The sequence below is a fragment of the Arachis hypogaea genome, chromosome 11 (assembly GCF_003086295.3).
Source record: "Arachis hypogaea cultivar Tifrunner chromosome 11, arahy.Tifrunner.gnm2.J5K5, whole genome shotgun sequence".
Classification (NCBI taxonomy): Eukaryota; Viridiplantae; Streptophyta; class Magnoliopsida; order Fabales; family Fabaceae; genus Arachis; species Arachis hypogaea.
Genome location: NC_092046.1, coordinates 46,747,845 through 46,766,348, shown reverse-complemented (window position 1 = coordinate 46,766,348; position 18,504 = coordinate 46,747,845). Strand labels below are relative to the sequence as shown.

At 27.9% G+C, this 18,504-nt stretch overlaps 1 protein-coding gene across 1 annotated transcript; it reads right to left on the bottom strand.

The window, feature by feature from the left end:
* Nucleotides 1-260: 260 nt before the first annotated feature.
* On the bottom strand, nucleotides 261-10,391 carry LOC112720804 (WAT1-related protein At5g47470). Its single transcript, XM_025771891.3, has 8 exons — nucleotides 10,210-10,391; nucleotides 8,031-8,215; nucleotides 7,880-7,945; nucleotides 4,655-4,768; nucleotides 2,186-2,438; nucleotides 1,254-1,415; nucleotides 1,016-1,167; nucleotides 261-603 (listed from the first exon to the last, which is right to left on the bottom strand). The coding sequence occupies exons 1-8, from the start codon at nucleotides 10,312-10,314 to the stop codon at nucleotides 477-479; spliced, it is 1,164 nt and encodes a 387-aa protein (XP_025627676.1). The 5' UTR covers nucleotides 10,315-10,391; the 3' UTR covers nucleotides 261-476.
* Between the last annotated feature and the right edge of the window lie 8,113 nt (nucleotides 10,392-18,504).

Genomic DNA, 18,504 nt, shown 5'->3' with positions numbered 1-18,504 from the left:
TTTTGTTACTATCTATTCTAACAAGAGTTTTTTTTTTTATTGTCCACGGTATTCACTTGTAAATCTGAATTTTTATTTAAAAATTTATTGTTGGCCAATAAATTATTGTATAGACAAACCAAAGTTTAAACCTCCAACATTTATTTAAGTGGATGAGTGAATTGATTACTCGGCCAACGCAAATTAATTTTGACAAAAAAAAAAAAAGAAAAGAACTAATCTATATTTTGGATCACTATTCAAAAACTCCATGAAACTCATTAAGGTAAAGCTCTATCATGCCCATTAAAGATTAAGGGTTTTTATAAGTATACGATCACAGATTCCTAGATGACTATATTTCCCTTTGGTCTCACTTGATTTTTTTTTTTTTCTTGTTTCCCTGAGGAATGTAACACCTACAATACATTATTCTTTCTGTTTTTTTACAGTATACTTTATTAATTAGATATGCAGGCCGAACCTAGTACAGTACATCATTCTAAGAGAGGCTTCTCAATATCATATTCACCTTGTTTGCCACTGCCTTCAATGTCTTCTTCTTTCCCTTTAGCCCAAAGGAAAAAGTAAAGCCCAGTGAACATTATAAACATTCCCCCATAGCTGCAAATATAGCAGAATTGTACTCAATAAGTATTAGATATTCTTGTTAGCACATTAGAATTACTTGCAATCATATTACGAGTGCTAAAAATTAGTTACTAAATTAAAATACAAAATATAAATAAAAAATAATTAAATACATATAGTTATATAAATATATGGTGACTAATTTAATAATTATTTTTTATATATAGATAATATTTTTGTATTATTTAAAAATAAATAGAAGTAATAATAGAAAAAAAATTCAACTAGCAGAATTTATTATATTTTGCCAGCATTTTTAACCTTCATTCCAATTCTTTTAATCTAACAATCTAACAACATACTTTTAGTTCATATTTTTAAACAATAAATTCTACTCATTTTTTAGTATTTTTGATAATAATAATAATGTATGTGATGAAGGTACCTTCCAACACTGATGGTAACTCCTATGGTAACAACAGAGAAAATGGCAGAGCATACGGTGCCAATGGGGCTGAACATGGACACCAAAACTGGCCCTTTCTTCTTTATTGCCCAACTACTGAAGCTTATGCACACTCCATTTACTGCACCTTCCTGTGCCATGTAGCATTTCTCATCACTTTAATAACCCAATTGCAATGTCAAATACATGATCCGAAAGAAAGTGCATTGGAAATTACCAGAAGAAAATACATGATGAGGTTTCGGGCACTAAGAACATCCGAACCAGTTTTGATTTCGTGATCTTCAAGGAATTGAAATGCTGCTGTTATGAACGTGCCCAAAAAGGATGTGATCACGCACATCGATATGGGTGCCGGAAAATCTCTAAAAATAAAAGCCTGCAAGAAATGTTTTATATACTTATGCTACATATATATAGTGTAATGAAAGCACTACATGGTTATTTTTGAGAGCACTAATTAAATAACACATTTCTTTTGAATTTGACTAAAAGTTGCTGTTCTCTCCTATAAATATGTTGATTTTTTATTAGTTAAAATATTATTTTAATTTTTAAAATTTTAATTTTGTTTTTAACGTTTAAAACATCTTATTTTTATTTTAAATTTTTTATTTTGTTCTTTTTTTTTTTCTATGGTGAAATTAAACTTTTTTTTCTAAATATATCATTTTCATCTATTATTATCTTGTTATATCTTTTTTTTTTTTTATCACTTTTACTATCAATTAACTAGAATCACGACTATGACCATTGTAAGATTTTTACCGTTATCTAAAAAAATATTAAGAAGAAAAAAGAATAATTAAAAAAAATTGACTAAAAAATTAAAATAAGACGAAATAAGAGTTTGAAATAAAAATAAAACGTTTCAAAATATTAGTAACAAAATTAGAACTTAACCTAAAGATTACGGACTAAACGAGTACTTTATCTTTTATTCTTTTTATATAAATAAAAGCCTGCAAAATTAAGAAATAACTAATTTAAAATATATTTAGATTATTTAGACTAATTTAATGTTAAAAGCAATGCGTAGACTTCAATTGTACTATGGGTAATGAGGAATTGAGGATGACGCGAGGGGAGTGGTATAAATTTTAAAAAATGATTTAAATTATATTTAAAAAGAGAAAGAATGGTATGTACCTGCAAGACTAGGGAACTTGACAATAAAGAAATTGCGAGTAGAAGATAGATGCAACCCAATATCTTCTGTTTGTCAAAGACAACATCAACTGATGTTGGATCTGATATATAATGAACTAATGTTGCATCTCCTTTGGCTGCGTTGGTGGACATGCTTTGCATTATGCTCATTGCAAAAGCCCCTACCACACAAAGCATTGTCCCCATGATTTTTACTCTACTATATGTCGATTTTATGTTCACTTTTTCCAACCTGCCTCACATCAAAATTCTCTCAATTAGCAAATGGGAATATATACTACTTCCTTTTTCATATAATCATAGGAATAATTTTTTTTAGGGAAAAGATAACAATATTTTGATTTTTGATAATTGATTTGATTATTATCTAAGCTTTTTCTATACTGATTTCATTTTGCCATTTATTTTCTTTGGGTAAACCACCAAAAATGCATTCAAATCATTTTAGTGCCGACAAAAATGCTTCAAAATTTTGTTATCGAAAAAAAAATCCTTAAATTATTTTAAAACACACAAAAATGCTAAAAAAAATTATTTTTTTAATAAAGTGACAAACAACTTTTATATTTGACAAATCAATTATGCATTTGATCCAAATTTTTATAAGACTATTTAGATAACTATTTAGAAAATACACACAAAAAACCAGATAAAAATTTTATCTCTAGAATTTTTGTATTTTTGAAAAATATTATTGGTTGTTGACAAAAAAATTCACAAAAACATATATACTTAGCAAACAAAATCACCAAAATTTTAAAGATAAAAATATTTCATTTTTCTAATCGTGTTTGCAAAAAACTGTATCGAAATTCAATCTCTAAAATATTTTTTGAAAATACATATTTAATATTGGACATTTTTATCACATTTTTAGATAATTTTAAAATATTTTATCAATAACAAAAGTCGAAAGTATTTTTATTAGCACCAAAATAATTTTAGTGCATTTTTTGTGATTTATCCTGCTCTTTTTAACAAAGATATTAGTGTGCAAAATATCTAAATTTCAGATCATATATTTTTGTTTCTAACCAATTTTTATACTCTAAAAATCTCTGAGATTGGTCCCAGTGGCGGAACTTAAAACAAAATTTTGGGGGGTCAGATAGAAAATAATTGTCAAAATATTTTTGATGGACCCCATTTAAGATAAGTTCGTCTAATCTCATCTCTCTGGTTTGGGAGATATTGCCAAATTTAAAGCCGTTTTTCAAGATCTCGTTCCAAAAAATTAAGGTTAAAGTCATCAGATATAACTTTTTGAACTTTTGAAGGTTATATCTCACTTTCTTCGTGATTCATTAAAGTAGAAGAACTATCTACAGGTGTTGATATTGTAAAAGTTATATGTTCTCCTTCTTAAATATTAGCCTTCCTCTTAAAAAATGTATCAATTCTTTGATTTTTCATTATTATTTTATATAAAAATTTAAATATATATCCTGTAAAATATGTAAAGAAGAAGTTAGAAGAACAAATATTAAAATTTATAATATTTATTGAATTTTTTTTATCACTTTATACAAATACAATAATATTAATACTTATTGAATATTCTATTATTTTTTATCATATAAAAAATTAAATTAAATAAATAGTAAAATATAAAATAATATTAAATTAAATAAATAAAAAATATCTAATTTTTTATATTTGAACTTAAAGATAGAGAGAGTGTTGTTTATTGAACTTATTAGATACTTTAAGTCATAGTAAAGTATTTAAGTTAATTGAACTACTTTTTATTTTTTGAAAAAGTACTATTAAGTTTTTTATAAAAAGTTTGGGGGAGTCATGGCCTCCCTTGTCTGAACTAAGTTCCGCCACTGGTTGGCCCTTACTCACTTTCAAAAAATACCACTATAAAACAAATTATTTTTCATTTAAAATAATGAAGACACTAAGATGTCCGACAAAATTAATTTTCGAAAAATTTTAAAAATAAAATAAGTTGGAGACCAAAGCTTTTTATCTAAAACTCGTTAAGAACTAATTTAAGTATTTATTCAAGCCTATATGATGATGTGAAATTCAATTGTCGAGATTAATTCGACGCATGCAAGTATAATACAGTCTTATATTATAAGACATCAAAATTAAGCTTATTATTTAATTATGTATAACTTTTTTAGTATAAAAAATTTAAAAATAACAAGTAATCCAAATGAAATCCCCGTTTTCTCTGTTTGTTTTGTTTTTTTTTTTAAATGACTATAGAAACGGAGCCTCATACAAAATAAGGGGACAATGACTTTTTTTAACCATCAAATTTTTTTATAAGTTATACATAAATTTTAATTTAATTCTTTTTATAATTTTTATTTTATTTTTTGTTAATTGTAAAAAAATTTTTAGTCCCTCCCTGCAAGTTAATCTGGCTCCGCCCCAAATGACTATAAAATGATTTTGCAGAGTGTGCATATTAGCAAAACTAAATATTACTACCGAAAGATCCAAGCAATGATGAAGATAAGTCCAGGGGCAACGTTTGGCATGGCAGTCCCCATTGCTGGTGAGGTTAGATTCATTCCTTTCAGCATCAAAACCTGGAATGTTGTCCTGCATACCATCAAATAACTCTCAATTTATTTATACAGATTACAGAGTGATATATTAAGAGAGTTAAACTGAAAAAATGTAAAAGAATCTCCATGATCCTCGTCGACGAGCCATCCAGCAACGACGAAATAATTCGCAAACATACCATACACATTAGGTTCTAAAATCACCAATTAGGACCAACGACGTAAAAAATGACTCTAACAGTATTCTAATTTTTTAAATTTCATTGTTTGGAACAAGTCCCGTATCCTTCTCGTAACAGATCTATTTAGGTGAAAAAAATGTATCTTGAGAATAGTTACTACTTGCATGACTATTGGGGTAAGTTTTTGTGGATCGTTTATGAAAAGATGATTGAGAATTATCACCCATTCACCTTGGTTTTGGTGATTATAGGTGGTCCCTTGTGACACATTTTGTTGAATGCAACCTTCGTGGACTACTTGTGGTAAGTTTAGAGATTACTCTGTTGAGAGGTGTTTGAAGTAGATGGACCGTGCATACAATTTTAGTGATAATCAGATTCTGCATATATATGATAGAATGACTATTCAAGTATTCATACATGAAATTAGAATAAGAGTTTATTAATTAGGACTAATTTAATCTAATTTTATAAGTAATAATTTCGTCGGTTATAAAAGTGATGAAAATACTAACGTAATTAATTTTAAATTTTTGAAGGATAAATTTGATTAAAAAATATTCAAATATTAATTTAAAAATTTTATGATTTTTAAAAGACTAATTTAACTATTTATTCTATATATTAACATTTGAAATTATATATTTATTATATTTAATATTATATATTTATTTTAAAATTAATTAATAAATATAAAATAAAATAACTTTAAATTGAGCTAGTTTTTATTCTTTTCTAAATATTTCTGTTTGATTAATTAGGTGACTGCCAACGTGTTAATTTTCACCGAGGTAGCTTTTTCTGTCCGACGTAACTTTTTCCGTTGAAAAAGGTGGAAATTTATGATGGTAGACAAAAATAATAATGTCTATTTATGGGCAAAAAACGCAATTGAGCCAAGGGGACGTTAAAATTACGTGAATCAACCAAAACGAAATTTGATTCACTAATCCACCAAAACATAAATATATGTAGTTCGAATCAAGCCATTTCGAACTTGGATTTAATGTAATTCAAAAATGTCTTAACTCGAATTACATGCAAACGTCAAACATACATAATTCGAAGAGTTTTACTTCGAATTGCTATGAAAAGTAAACTCAGCATAATTCGAACAGAATAAATTTGAATTATTAAGAAATTTTAATGAATCCTAATTCGAACTAAGATGGTTCGAATTATATTAAAAATAAGATATAAAAATTTACTCATATATATTAAATTTTAATAACATATAAAAATTTAACAACTTTTTAAATATTTTTTTTATAGTAAAAATTAATATTTATTTATTAAATTAAAAATAACATATGTTAATATTCTTCAATAAGTTTAAGTTAACTAATGTGACATTAATAATGAGATTTTTTAATAATTTATTTAAAAATAATAGATTATTTTTTCTAGTATCCTATTTTAGTATGTTATTATTTTTAGAATTATAATAGTAAAAAATTATAACATACTAAAATAGTATACTAAAAAATATTATATAATATTAAAAAATATACTAAAAAATATATAAAAAAATTATAACAAATTTAAAAAATAATATTATAATTTATTATTGTATGTACTCTTGATTGTATTCATTATGGGTATTATTAAATGTCTTTATTAAATATCCATACGGAATACAATAAAGAGCACAATAAAAATTATATTTAATAATACTTATAATGAATATTAAAAAATAATAAATATTTTCTAAAAATAATTATAAATATTTTTTATAAATTATTAAAAAATCTCATTATTAATGTCACATTACGTTAACTTAAACTTATTGAAGAATATTAACATATGTTATTTTTAATTTAATAAATAAATATTAATTTTTATTATAAAAAAATATTTAAAAAGTTGTTAAATTTTTATATGTTATTAAAATTTAATATATATGAGTAAATTTGTATATCTTATTTTTAATATAATTCGAACCATCTTAGTTCGAATTAGGATTCATTAAGATTTCTTAGTAATTCGAATTTATTCGGTTCGAATTATGCTGAGTTTACTTTTCATAGCAATTCGAAGTAACACTCTTCGAATTATGTATGTTTGACGTTTGCATATAATTCGAGTTAATACAATTCGAATTACATTAAATCCAAGTTCGAAATGGCTTGATTCGAACTATATATATTTGTGTTTTGGTGAATTAGTGAATCAGATTTCGTTTTGGCTGATTCACGTAATTTCAACGTCCCCTTGGCTCAATTGCGTTTTTTGCCCTCTATTTATATATATATATATATATATTTTTTTTTTGTCTCATTCTAATCTGTATCGGTGTTAAATAAAACACAATAGTTATTGTTGTGTCTCCACTTTTTCTTCACCACATTTTTTGTCTTCGCCTATCTAATCGGACACTATGTAAAGGATCCACCAGTTTTACATAATCAATATGATGAGTATTATTGTTATCCTAAACCCAAAGCGACAAGGTAAGCCGTACTCTAAATCAATAGTGGATACGCACAAATTAAGGATGTAATACCCAAATATTTAATTTGTAGAGATTCTAGGGATCAAATATTCCCCTAAAACCCTATCATAATCTATCCACCTTCAGCAACTTCCTAAAATTAGTTTCTTAATTAATTCTTATCCCCCACACAGAAAAACCCCCTTTTTCAACTTTCTTTCCATACCCCAAAACTCAGATCTGGCTTGTTTAGTTAAATTCCTTACTTATTTCACTGGTAAGACATAAATATTCTACAAATTCAACAACTATTATCACGCCCAAATCCCTTATGAAAAAGGAAGAAAAAAAAAAGGTAGGGAATCAAGAATAATTAATAAAGTATGACAATAAAACATGAAACTGATGACGTATCTTTGATCATAAAATTTTCATATGGATAAAATAATAAAACTAAATGAAAAAAGAAGTAGAAGATCAAAATGAGTAACGCATGAATCATAATTAAAGGATTAAAAATCTTTTTACTAACCCTCCCAAGGAAAGCAAGATCAACCGCAAAATCAACTTGAAACTGAATTTCTTGGGCCACAGGCTCCTGTAGCAGTTAATAACAATAATAAATCTCCAAAATGATAACAATAATTTGAGAAAATTAAAAGAGAGAGAAAAAAAGGAAGAACCTTTCAGAGTAGAAGGCAAGAGGGGAGAGCAAAAGAGATGTAGCAGGGGACATGAATGTAACAATGGTGAGAGATTTGAGTCCCAAAGACATAACAAAGCTCATCAAAACAGCGTTCCCTGCCGCCATAAACTGCACACCGATCAACCCTCCAATGATTGCTACTTCTTCCATCAATCTTTCACCCTGCATCATCATCGTCATCATCTCTCTTTTTCTTTAATTTCTTCCAAAAAACAAACAAATATATATAAAACTACTCTTTGTATCAAAGGATACTATATGGTTATTTGTTCTTGACTTTAAGTCAAACCATGTTCAAGAAGATACTTATTATGAATCCTTAACCATATCCTATGATTCTTGGTAATAGGATTCAAATATAAATGAGAAAAAAAAAAAAAAGAAAATTCTCTCTACACTCTTAATTTTCTGTTGATGATCAAAGAGAGGATATGTATATATTACCAACCCTATTACCCTCTCTGCACCAATTTCTTTTTGCTTTCTGCTTTTATGTGTACGTATGTCCCTTTCTCGCAGATTCTCGTGGACAACAACTATTTTTACACTTTGTTAGGTTCATGCAAACTTAAAAATGTAAAAAAAAAAAAAAAAAAGAACTTTTTCGTGGTATTTTTTATAATTTATAATCTATTATCTATTAATACATGCATAAACAATTTTTTGGTTCAGATTTTTGTTTATAAATTTTAAAGTTACTACTCCTTTCGTAAAAATGATTTTCTACGTATAAAATTATTAACTTTTTCTGTCCTATGATCTATTGAAGGATTTAAATTTATTGAGAAATTAGTTATTAAGTGTGGTCAAAGAAATAAATAATTATATTCAATTAATATTAAAATTATTCATTAATTTGTCATCACGTAAAAATATATATTTAGTATCTACGAAAAAATTTAATTATGTCACTGTAAACAACTTTGACTATTCTAATATGATTTATTTTTTTAGAAAAAATTGTAAAATAATGTATATAAATATATACAAATATATGATAGTGGCTATTTTTTGTGTTTATGGAGTATTTTTTATAAAACGATAACTATCTATATTTATAAAAATTACCACTATATTACATAAATATTAAAAATCAGCTACCGTATAAGAATACATAATTGATGTTGATAAAAAAACTTTGATTATTATGCTATAAAAATATTTAATTATTAAATTGATTATTTCAATAACTTATTATTTTGTAAAAAAAAATTAAAATTATATGTATAAATATACAGTGGTGTTAAAACTTAGTGTTTATGGATCATTTTTTTATAAACAAATGACTACCTAGACTTACAAAAATTACAATACTATGCTACATAGATATAAAAAATCAACCACTAACTAACTATCGATATAGATACATATTTGATATTTATAAAAACTTTAATTTTCCGTTATAATTTTTTGTTATTCCATTATAAAAATTTAATTATTTTATCAAAGAGTTATGTAACACATATGTATAAAGGAGTCACTTAGATAAAGATGTCAAAAATATTTTTTTTAAAGATATTTTTTAATAATTAAAATTTAACACATATAATTAATTAAACTGTATTATTTTTATTAAAATTAGACCGGACAAATCAGTTTAGCCAAAAAATTAAATTAAAATTTAAACCGGTCTAAATTAATATTTTTTATAAAAAATAACTAAAATATTCCTATATATATATATATATATATATTTCAAAAAATATAAATCCTAACTCTACGACGACAGAGAAGAAAAGGGTTAGAATTTAAGATTCTCAAAATTAATATATATAATAAGAGTATTTTAGTTATTTTCTATAATAAGGGTATTGTAGTTATTTTTTATAAAAAATAATATTAATTTAGATTGGTTCAAAATTTTATTCATTATTTTTTGGTCAAATTAATTTATCTGACCTAATTTTGACAAAAATAATATAATTTAATCGATTATATGTATTAAAGTTTAATTATTAAAAAACATATTTAAAAAAATGATATTTTAGACATCTTTATCGGAGTAGTTCCCTGTATAATTTACAAAGATGTAGTAACTAATTTTTTGTCATCGTTGAGCATTTTTATAAAAAATATATCTTCTTTTTTCTAAATTTTTTTAAAGCAGATGAAATTTGCCAGTATGATTAATTACGGTAGTGTGATTAATTGATTACCTGCATGCGTTTTACATTGGAGAGAGTGCGTTTAATAAGAAACGAGGCAAGTTTCAGAATCTGCCTCCCACTCTTCTTCATAGGCTTCTTCGTTTCAGAGAGCATCGCTGAATTTCACACTCAACCCCTTTCTTTGTAATTTCTTCTCTTATTTAATTTGAATCTTGTTTTGTCTCCCTTTATTACTTCTTCGCATACAACAAATACATGCATATATGTACATATATAGCTGTACAGTGAACTTGGGTAATGTTTCTTTTTTTTTTTTTTTTTGTCTTTTTGTTTAAAATTAATTACTGGAAAATTAGTCAAAGGTTAGTTGAAAATTAAATTGAGTCAATGAACATTTATTTAAGGTGACTGACTGACTATGGTTTGGATAAAGTAACGTGCATGGGAAAAATTTTAACAGCATTATTATATTCATAATATATTATTATATTGACGGTTTTTTATAAAAAAAATTCATTAATTTTCAATTTGTGTAAAAATTAGATTTTATTTAATGTTTTTGTGTATTGTCGGTTAATTTTGCAGGTAGGGCTATTTTGTAGGAACAAAAGGCAAAATTAAGGGGAAAAGAATATTTCGAAGATAGTGATAGATAATCGTAATAAAAAATATGAAGCGAATAAACAAATATATACAATATATAACTTAAAAAATAATTAAAATATTATATTAAAAAATAATTAAAATATTATATCAATCATATTATTATTTAACTTTGTGAAATAAATAATGTATAACAATCGTCCTGATCGTATTATTAGTACATCAAATTTTGGAAAAATCTAACTAAATTTCTATACCACTCTAGAGGCCAGGGCTACATGTTATATTCACACTTTCAATATCAAAAGTTCTTATAATAATTCTTTATATATCAATAAATCAAATGATGATGTTTAATAAATTTAAAAAAATGTCGATTATTTTTTTTAAATTTATAAGTTTATAAAAATAAATATATTTTAAAATTTGAATTAAAATCAAATATTTTTTATTTATATTAGTTTTATCTTTTATACATATTTTATTTGAGTTCAAATGAGAATATTGTTTTATTAACATTTATACTTTAAAGTTTTTTTATTAACTGAAAATGTAGAAAATAAGTTATGAACGAACACTTTGTTGAGTTGCCGTATTTACGTGTCGAGCACATTTTAGATATGACACTCATTGACACTTGTCTAATACATATGTCTGCTATGTCTAACTGTGTCTTAATAAAAAATAAAAAAATTTTCTTCAGATACACTTAGATACATCTAAATACTATCATGTGTCAGCGTGTCCAATCTTATTTTTAACATATATTTTTTAAATGAATTTAGATATAGTATATATTATTATTTATTAAAATAAAAAATATTTTAAATATTTAATATAATTAAAATAAAATATTAAAATTAATTTATATTTTAATATTAATAAAATATTAAAATATAATTACAATTTATCCAAAAAATATTTTATATATTTTATATGTATGCGTATTTTCGTATCTTATAAGATTTTAAAATTTGTGTATAAAAGCGTGTGTGCTGTGTCCGTGCAAGTGTCGTACATAAAAAAAAAGTAATTGAAGAGAAGAGACTCTATAATTGATTTATTCATGTTTTGCAAGCATTGCCGATATGACTACAATTTATTATTAGTTACTTGTTTCATAGGGACAGCCTGTGAACTATGTTTTTTTTTTCTTAATTTTACAATTCTTATGAAGTAATTTGATAAGAAAAAAACAACTTACAGAAAATAAAAGATGCACCCAAAACAAAAAGATAAAGATAAAAGGAATAAGAAAATAATTGGATAGTGGTTTTTCTATCAAATTTTTAGTAATTTAGATTATCAAAAGAGTTTTTTTTATTAGATTTTCAAAGAATTTATTCTTGGCAACATAGAATAAAGGGATAAAACTAAAAGAATTAACAATAAAAATTACCTTAGATTTCATTCTTCAATTTCTTCAAGCAATAAACAAAACAAATCATTCACTTTTACTGGATACTTCTACTGGATATGCATAGAAAATTTATATATAAAACATCCATACAATTTGTTCATCAAAACTGCATAATATCATACAAATTTACTTAAATAGACTTCTAATAATCAATCTAAAAGTGGATCAAATCTTCTTAAAATAAAACTATAAAATCTAAAATTAATATTAATTATATAATTTAAATCAGATTTAATCGTATTAGATTAGATTAGATTTATTTTAAATATTAAACACTTAAAAATATAATAATTAATTTAAATCAAATGTGATTTTATCAGATTATATAAGATTTGATTTAAATTTTAAATTTTTAAAAATATTATCAAACAAATAAAAATAAAATCAACTTTTTTAGACAAATTCTAACAACATATGAAATTTAATTCTAATTAAATAAATTTAAATTTTATGCCTTTCAATAAACTTAAAAAAAAAATTTGGACTTTTTATTGTCCTCCTTTAACCTAGCTAATAGGTCTTATCTTCTCTTTTTGGACTAATAATTAGTGCATTTCTTTATGAGTATTGTCAAGTTTGAGACAAATTCTTGAGTTTTTAATATCTAAGACTGACGTAACATAGTTTTTTTTAATATTTAAATCCTTAAATATAATAAAATTATCATTCTATATATATCGTCTCTAAAATAATAAAAATGCATTCTTACACACGTATTATACTTTTTAGGAAATTAATAGTATAAAACATAAATAATAATCTGCTCTTTATACAAATTGAAAATTAATAAATTATTTATGCATATTTTGACCCAAGCAATAATGATGGTCTATATGTAATCACTTTATATTCAGGCTTTGACTTTTATTTGAAATTATTAATTATATATGTTTGTTTTCATGAGAATTTCTATCTTAATTGTTATATAAGAGTAAATAATTAAAATTAGGATAAAATACGCATATAAATCAAGTTGAAATAGATTTTACACAATTTTATCAAAAGAGAAAAATATGATAAGGATCTACTAGGAAGACGTTTTTATATAGTTCGAATTAGACCCAATTAAATTACACCAATTAATAGTAATTCGAATCAGATTATTTCAAATTACATATGCATATAGTAATTTAAATTGATACAATTCGAATTAGACCTAGATAAAACTATTATAGTAATTCGAATAATCCTGATTCGAATTACACACACCAACCCACACTAGTTCGAATTGGAGTGATTCAAACTAGCACCCGGTTTCAACGCCCATAGTAATTCGAAGCATACTGATTCGAATTACCAACGAACTAGCTATCCATGGTATTTCGAAATGTTCCAATTCGAATTACAATAGTTTTGCCTATAAATAGAGTTCGAAATAACTTCATTTGAACTACTATTCCAAACTCCTACCCTACCAAATCCCAGAGAAAAATCTTTCCAAACGACTCAAACAAAGGGTTGAACAGAATATTCAGCCGATGGGGAATAACTCGAACCGACTTTATCATTTGGATGGAGTTATTCATATAGCCAGTGTCATCAATTAGAACGTTAGTGCGAACGTTTTCCTTTAATTTAGGATTTAATGTGTTTTTTTTTTTCATATTCTTACTTTTTATACGTTAGAATGGTAGTCATTATTTAGCGTTGTTAAGTTAGATAGAATTGTTATATAAGTGATTTTTGCTAGTGGTTTATTAGTGATCACAAATAAATTGGATAGTGTGAAAAGTAAAGGCAAAATCAAGTGTAACTTTATAGAAGTTAAGTTTTTTTAACATGAATAGTAATCCAAATTTTTATATCGTAATATTGTTTTTTTTTTTAAAATATGATTTAAAGATATTTGCTGTTTGATGGATATATGGTGTTATTTTCTATGTTAAGGCGTTATATTATTTAGTAGTGTACATTATTGAATGATGTTGTATGAATATATATATTTTGAACTGAGAGACATTCTAGTACATTTTTTATGCAGCCCCACCGATGTATTGCGAGTATGCGATGGCAGCAGGGTATGCGTCTGGAGGAGAGGTACGTTTCGTACTTGTAGATGGTCGGATTGTATCATTTTGCCCGGCTGAACGAGAGATGATTTAGGTTGAATGAGCCCCTGGTTAGAGCGTTCGTGGAGCACTGGCATCCGAAGACGCACACGTTTCATATGCCATTCGGGAAGTGCACCATTAAGAGAATAAAATGTGATCTCTCACTATTAATTTTATAAATAGAATTAAGAATAAATATAAAAAATAAAATAAAAAAAATTAAAAATTACATTCTCAATTTTTTTGAATATCCATTCCAAAAATTACACCACTAAACCCACTCCATTTAAATTAGTCTATGACACTATTAAGGGTATAGTATTTAAATAAATTAAATGAATATTTTATTTGTTAAAATAAATAATTATAAAAATTATTACAAAAATACATTTTTTAGTTTTATCTCATTTACAATGTAAATAAGATATATGGAATTTGAAAAAATACATATATCTTGTTTATAGTGTAAACGAGATACATTCATAATTATCTTATTTACAGTATAAACGAGATATGTGTATTTATAAATATAAAAATATAATTTTTGAAAATAATAAAAAAATATTAATAATTTAAATTGAATCAAACTCTTAAAAATAAAAAATATCAAATAATAAGGAAGATAGACAATTTTAAATAATAAAAAAGATGAACGGTTTCAAAATAATATATTTAGTTTTAACTAACTGATTAATAAACGCATCATGTCATTTAAAACTGTTCATTTAAAATCAGCACATTATTTTCTTAGAAAACAATTTAAATTTAAACTTTTTATTGTTAATACTAGTAACACGTTTACTGAGTAAATACCTATAGTAGTCCCTGAGATTCACGTAATTACTCATAGTAATCCCTAAGATTTCGAATTCCCTATTGTAGTCCTCCAGATAGAGCTCCGAGCACTCAAACTAGTCCCTGGCCATATTTCAGGTGATGACTCATCATCGGAACGCTGACGTGGCATAGGATTGCCACGTGGGACATGTTCAAAACGACGTCGTTTTGGGTTTGGTGCCCTTGAAAGCCAAAAACGACGCCGTATAGTTGTTACTTAATATGAAAAACAGTTTTCTCCACCAACACAAACACTTCGTCTCTTCTTCTTCCACCCTCTGAGTTCTTCTTCATCTCCCCAACAATGACGTAGCCGTAGGGTTGTTTGTGCTGGGTTAACAAAAATTTGAGAGAAGAAGTCATCTGATCAGAAGTTGTTGTTGCTCTTCCCTTCCCTTCGTTCACCACAAAGACGAGGTTCTGACGTTGTGATCGGATTCAAGGTAACCTTTTTTTTTTTTAAGTTTGCATTTTGAATACAGTGTTGTTTGATGATAGCATTGGTCAGTGTTGTTGAGGTTCTGGAGTTTTGGTGTCATTGTAGTGTCTAGGGTTTGAATGTTGGTTGGGGTTTGTGGGGTTGCTGTAATACCAATGAAACAGGTAAGAAACAGGGATTAGTATGGAGGTTTGGAAAAAAAAGTTTTCTTGTGGTGATTATTTTTCCTTTTTAATGCATGATTAGGCTTTCAAATTCTCCCTATGTATTGTAAAAATTTTAAATTTCTTGCAGATGGAGGAGAAGTTGGACATCATGTTTCATCATGGGGGTGACTTCAAAAAAAATGCAGAAGGAATTATGATATATTCTCTGGACAATAAGGCCTGTTTAGGTGATTTAGACACTGATACTCTGGATGTGTTCTACATACGGAACTACCATAGGGAGCTTGGGTACAATGACATTAAACAGTGCTGGTGGCATGTTCCTGGAAAATGTTTGGAGAAGGGGTTGAGAAATGTAAACAGTGACAAAGAGATAAGAGAGATGGTGAATTGTGCTAGGACAAATGAGGGATTGATTGATATATATTTCGAGCATACAGTGTCAGTACCGGAGGTGTTAGAGGGAGATAACAAAGTTGTGTACTTGGATGATCATGGTGGAGAGGGATGTAATGCAGGTACAGATACTGATGTGAGTCCCCCAGTTACAGAGACTCATGCAATCATAGTTGCTCCTCCTATCCCTAAGGTTGTACCCAACACTTCTTGCAAATCCAGTCCCAAAAAAAAACAGAACATCTCCACGGCAATCACAACCATCACACTCCAAAACTGCCAATCCTTCCAAGACAACCAAACCTGTGAAGAAGAACAACTCCCCAAAAGTCACCAAGCCCACTAAACCCACCAAGCCCACCAAGCTCACGAAGCCCACCCAGCTCACCAAGCCCACCAAAATCAGCCAGCCCACGAAATCCAGTCAGAACACCAAATCAGATAGGAGCAAGAAGCAGAAACTGTCCAAGAGACCAAGTATTTCCAGGAGACCCTGCACACGGTCTGCTGCTAGAGGATTTACTAGCAAAGTGTTTAACAATGAAGTTCCCTTTGATGTGTCTTCTGATTCCTCTGATAGTGAAGAAGATAGCATGTTCAAGCCAGGTCCGGATGAGGGTAGTTCCTCTGAATCTGAGGCTACAGGGAATGATCCTAAAACTGGGAGTAGGATTAGGAGAAACATGATACATGCTACGGTGGGTAAGAGAAATATTAGTCCACTAGGTAAAGGGAAGGAGAAGATATTACATGAAGACGATGGTTTGGTGGAGGAGGTGAGCGACGCTGAGGTTGACCTTGGGTTTGTGGGTTGTGTTCATGAAGGGGTAGAGGATGGCCTAGACCCAGGTGTTGACTCAGATGGCACCAATTCTTGGCACTCGGAGGAGATGAAGACGCCTCCAAACTCAGAAGATGAGCTGGAGGAAGGAAATGAATCTGAAGAGGCAAGTCCGCTGTTTAGGGAGGGTGCAAGGTTTGGAGAGCTGCACCTTGAGGTAGGCATGAAGTTCGGAACTAAATGGGAATTTAGAGAAGCTGTGAGAGAATATACAATCCAAGAGGGAAGGAGCATAAAGATAGTGAAAAATGATAACATTAGGTGCAGGGCGGTGTGTAAGGTGAAAGAGTGCCCATGGGTGGCTTATGCATCAAGAGACCATGAAGACACATGTTGGCAAATTAAGACATTCAATGATGACCACACTTGCCCAAGAGAGGACAAGAATAGGGCTGCCAACAGGAATTGGGTATGCAGCAAGCTTGTGAAGAAGGTGAGAAAGTATCCAAATTTTAGACACTGCGAGGCTACAACTTACTTCAAGACACGGTTTGACTTGACTCTGAATAAAAACTCAATATCCAGGGCATTAATGGATGCAAGAAGTGTAGTGTATGGGGATGAGAAAGAACAATATAGGATGGTTAGGGATTATGGTATGACGCTGTTGAAGACTAATCCCGGTTCCACTATACAAATATGCACCACCCCCCAACCAGATGGTGAAGTTACCTTTGATAGAATGTATATATGCTTAAGTGGCTGCAAAAACGGGTTCAAGGCTGGTTGCCGTCCTTTGATAGGTTTGGATGGTGCTTTCCTGAAGACCCGGTTTGGTGGACAGATTTTGTCAGCCGTGGGATTAGATGCTAATCATCATATCTATGTCATAGCCTGGGCTATTGTCAGAGTGGAGAATACAGAGACATGAAAATGGTTTCTCGAGCTACTTCATCAGGACTTGGGTCATTATAAAGAGCATGACTGGTGCTTTATATCGGATATGCAAAAGGTGTGACTTAATTTGAATGTCTCTATTTGATTTTATGTGATCTTATATTAAGAATTGTTTCCTTATGCTTACTGTGAATGATTGTGCTTTCATTAGATTTGCTGGTTAGCTTTTAGTGTAAGACCTTTGATCATTGGATTATTGGATTTTGGTGGTTAGTTATAAGGGAATTCAGATTTCTACTGTTATGCTTACTTGAATAATTGTAGCTTCCATTCGAGTATGATGGTTATTTATTTTGTTAAGAATTTTGCTGTTTTGCTTATCTGCATAGACTGTGAGATGATTGGATCTTCATGGTTACTTATCAGGTGTGCTGTTATGCTTGCTTGAAGAATTGTGCTTTCATTATGCTTGTAGTGCATCTTATAGAGAACTTGTAATTACTGGTTTTGTCATTAATCGAGCTGTTCTATTAAACGTTAGGGACCTTTATGGGTCACGACCCTAAATTAAAGGGACTATTATGGGGATGTTAATCAAATGTAAGGGACTATTATGTGTAACGATTATAATGTCAGGGACGATTATGTGTCTAACATTTACTGAATCTGGCAGGGACTGATATCAGCAGTGAAAGCGGTGATGCCTGATGTGCATCACCGTTTCTGCGTCTGGCATTTATGGAAAAATTTCA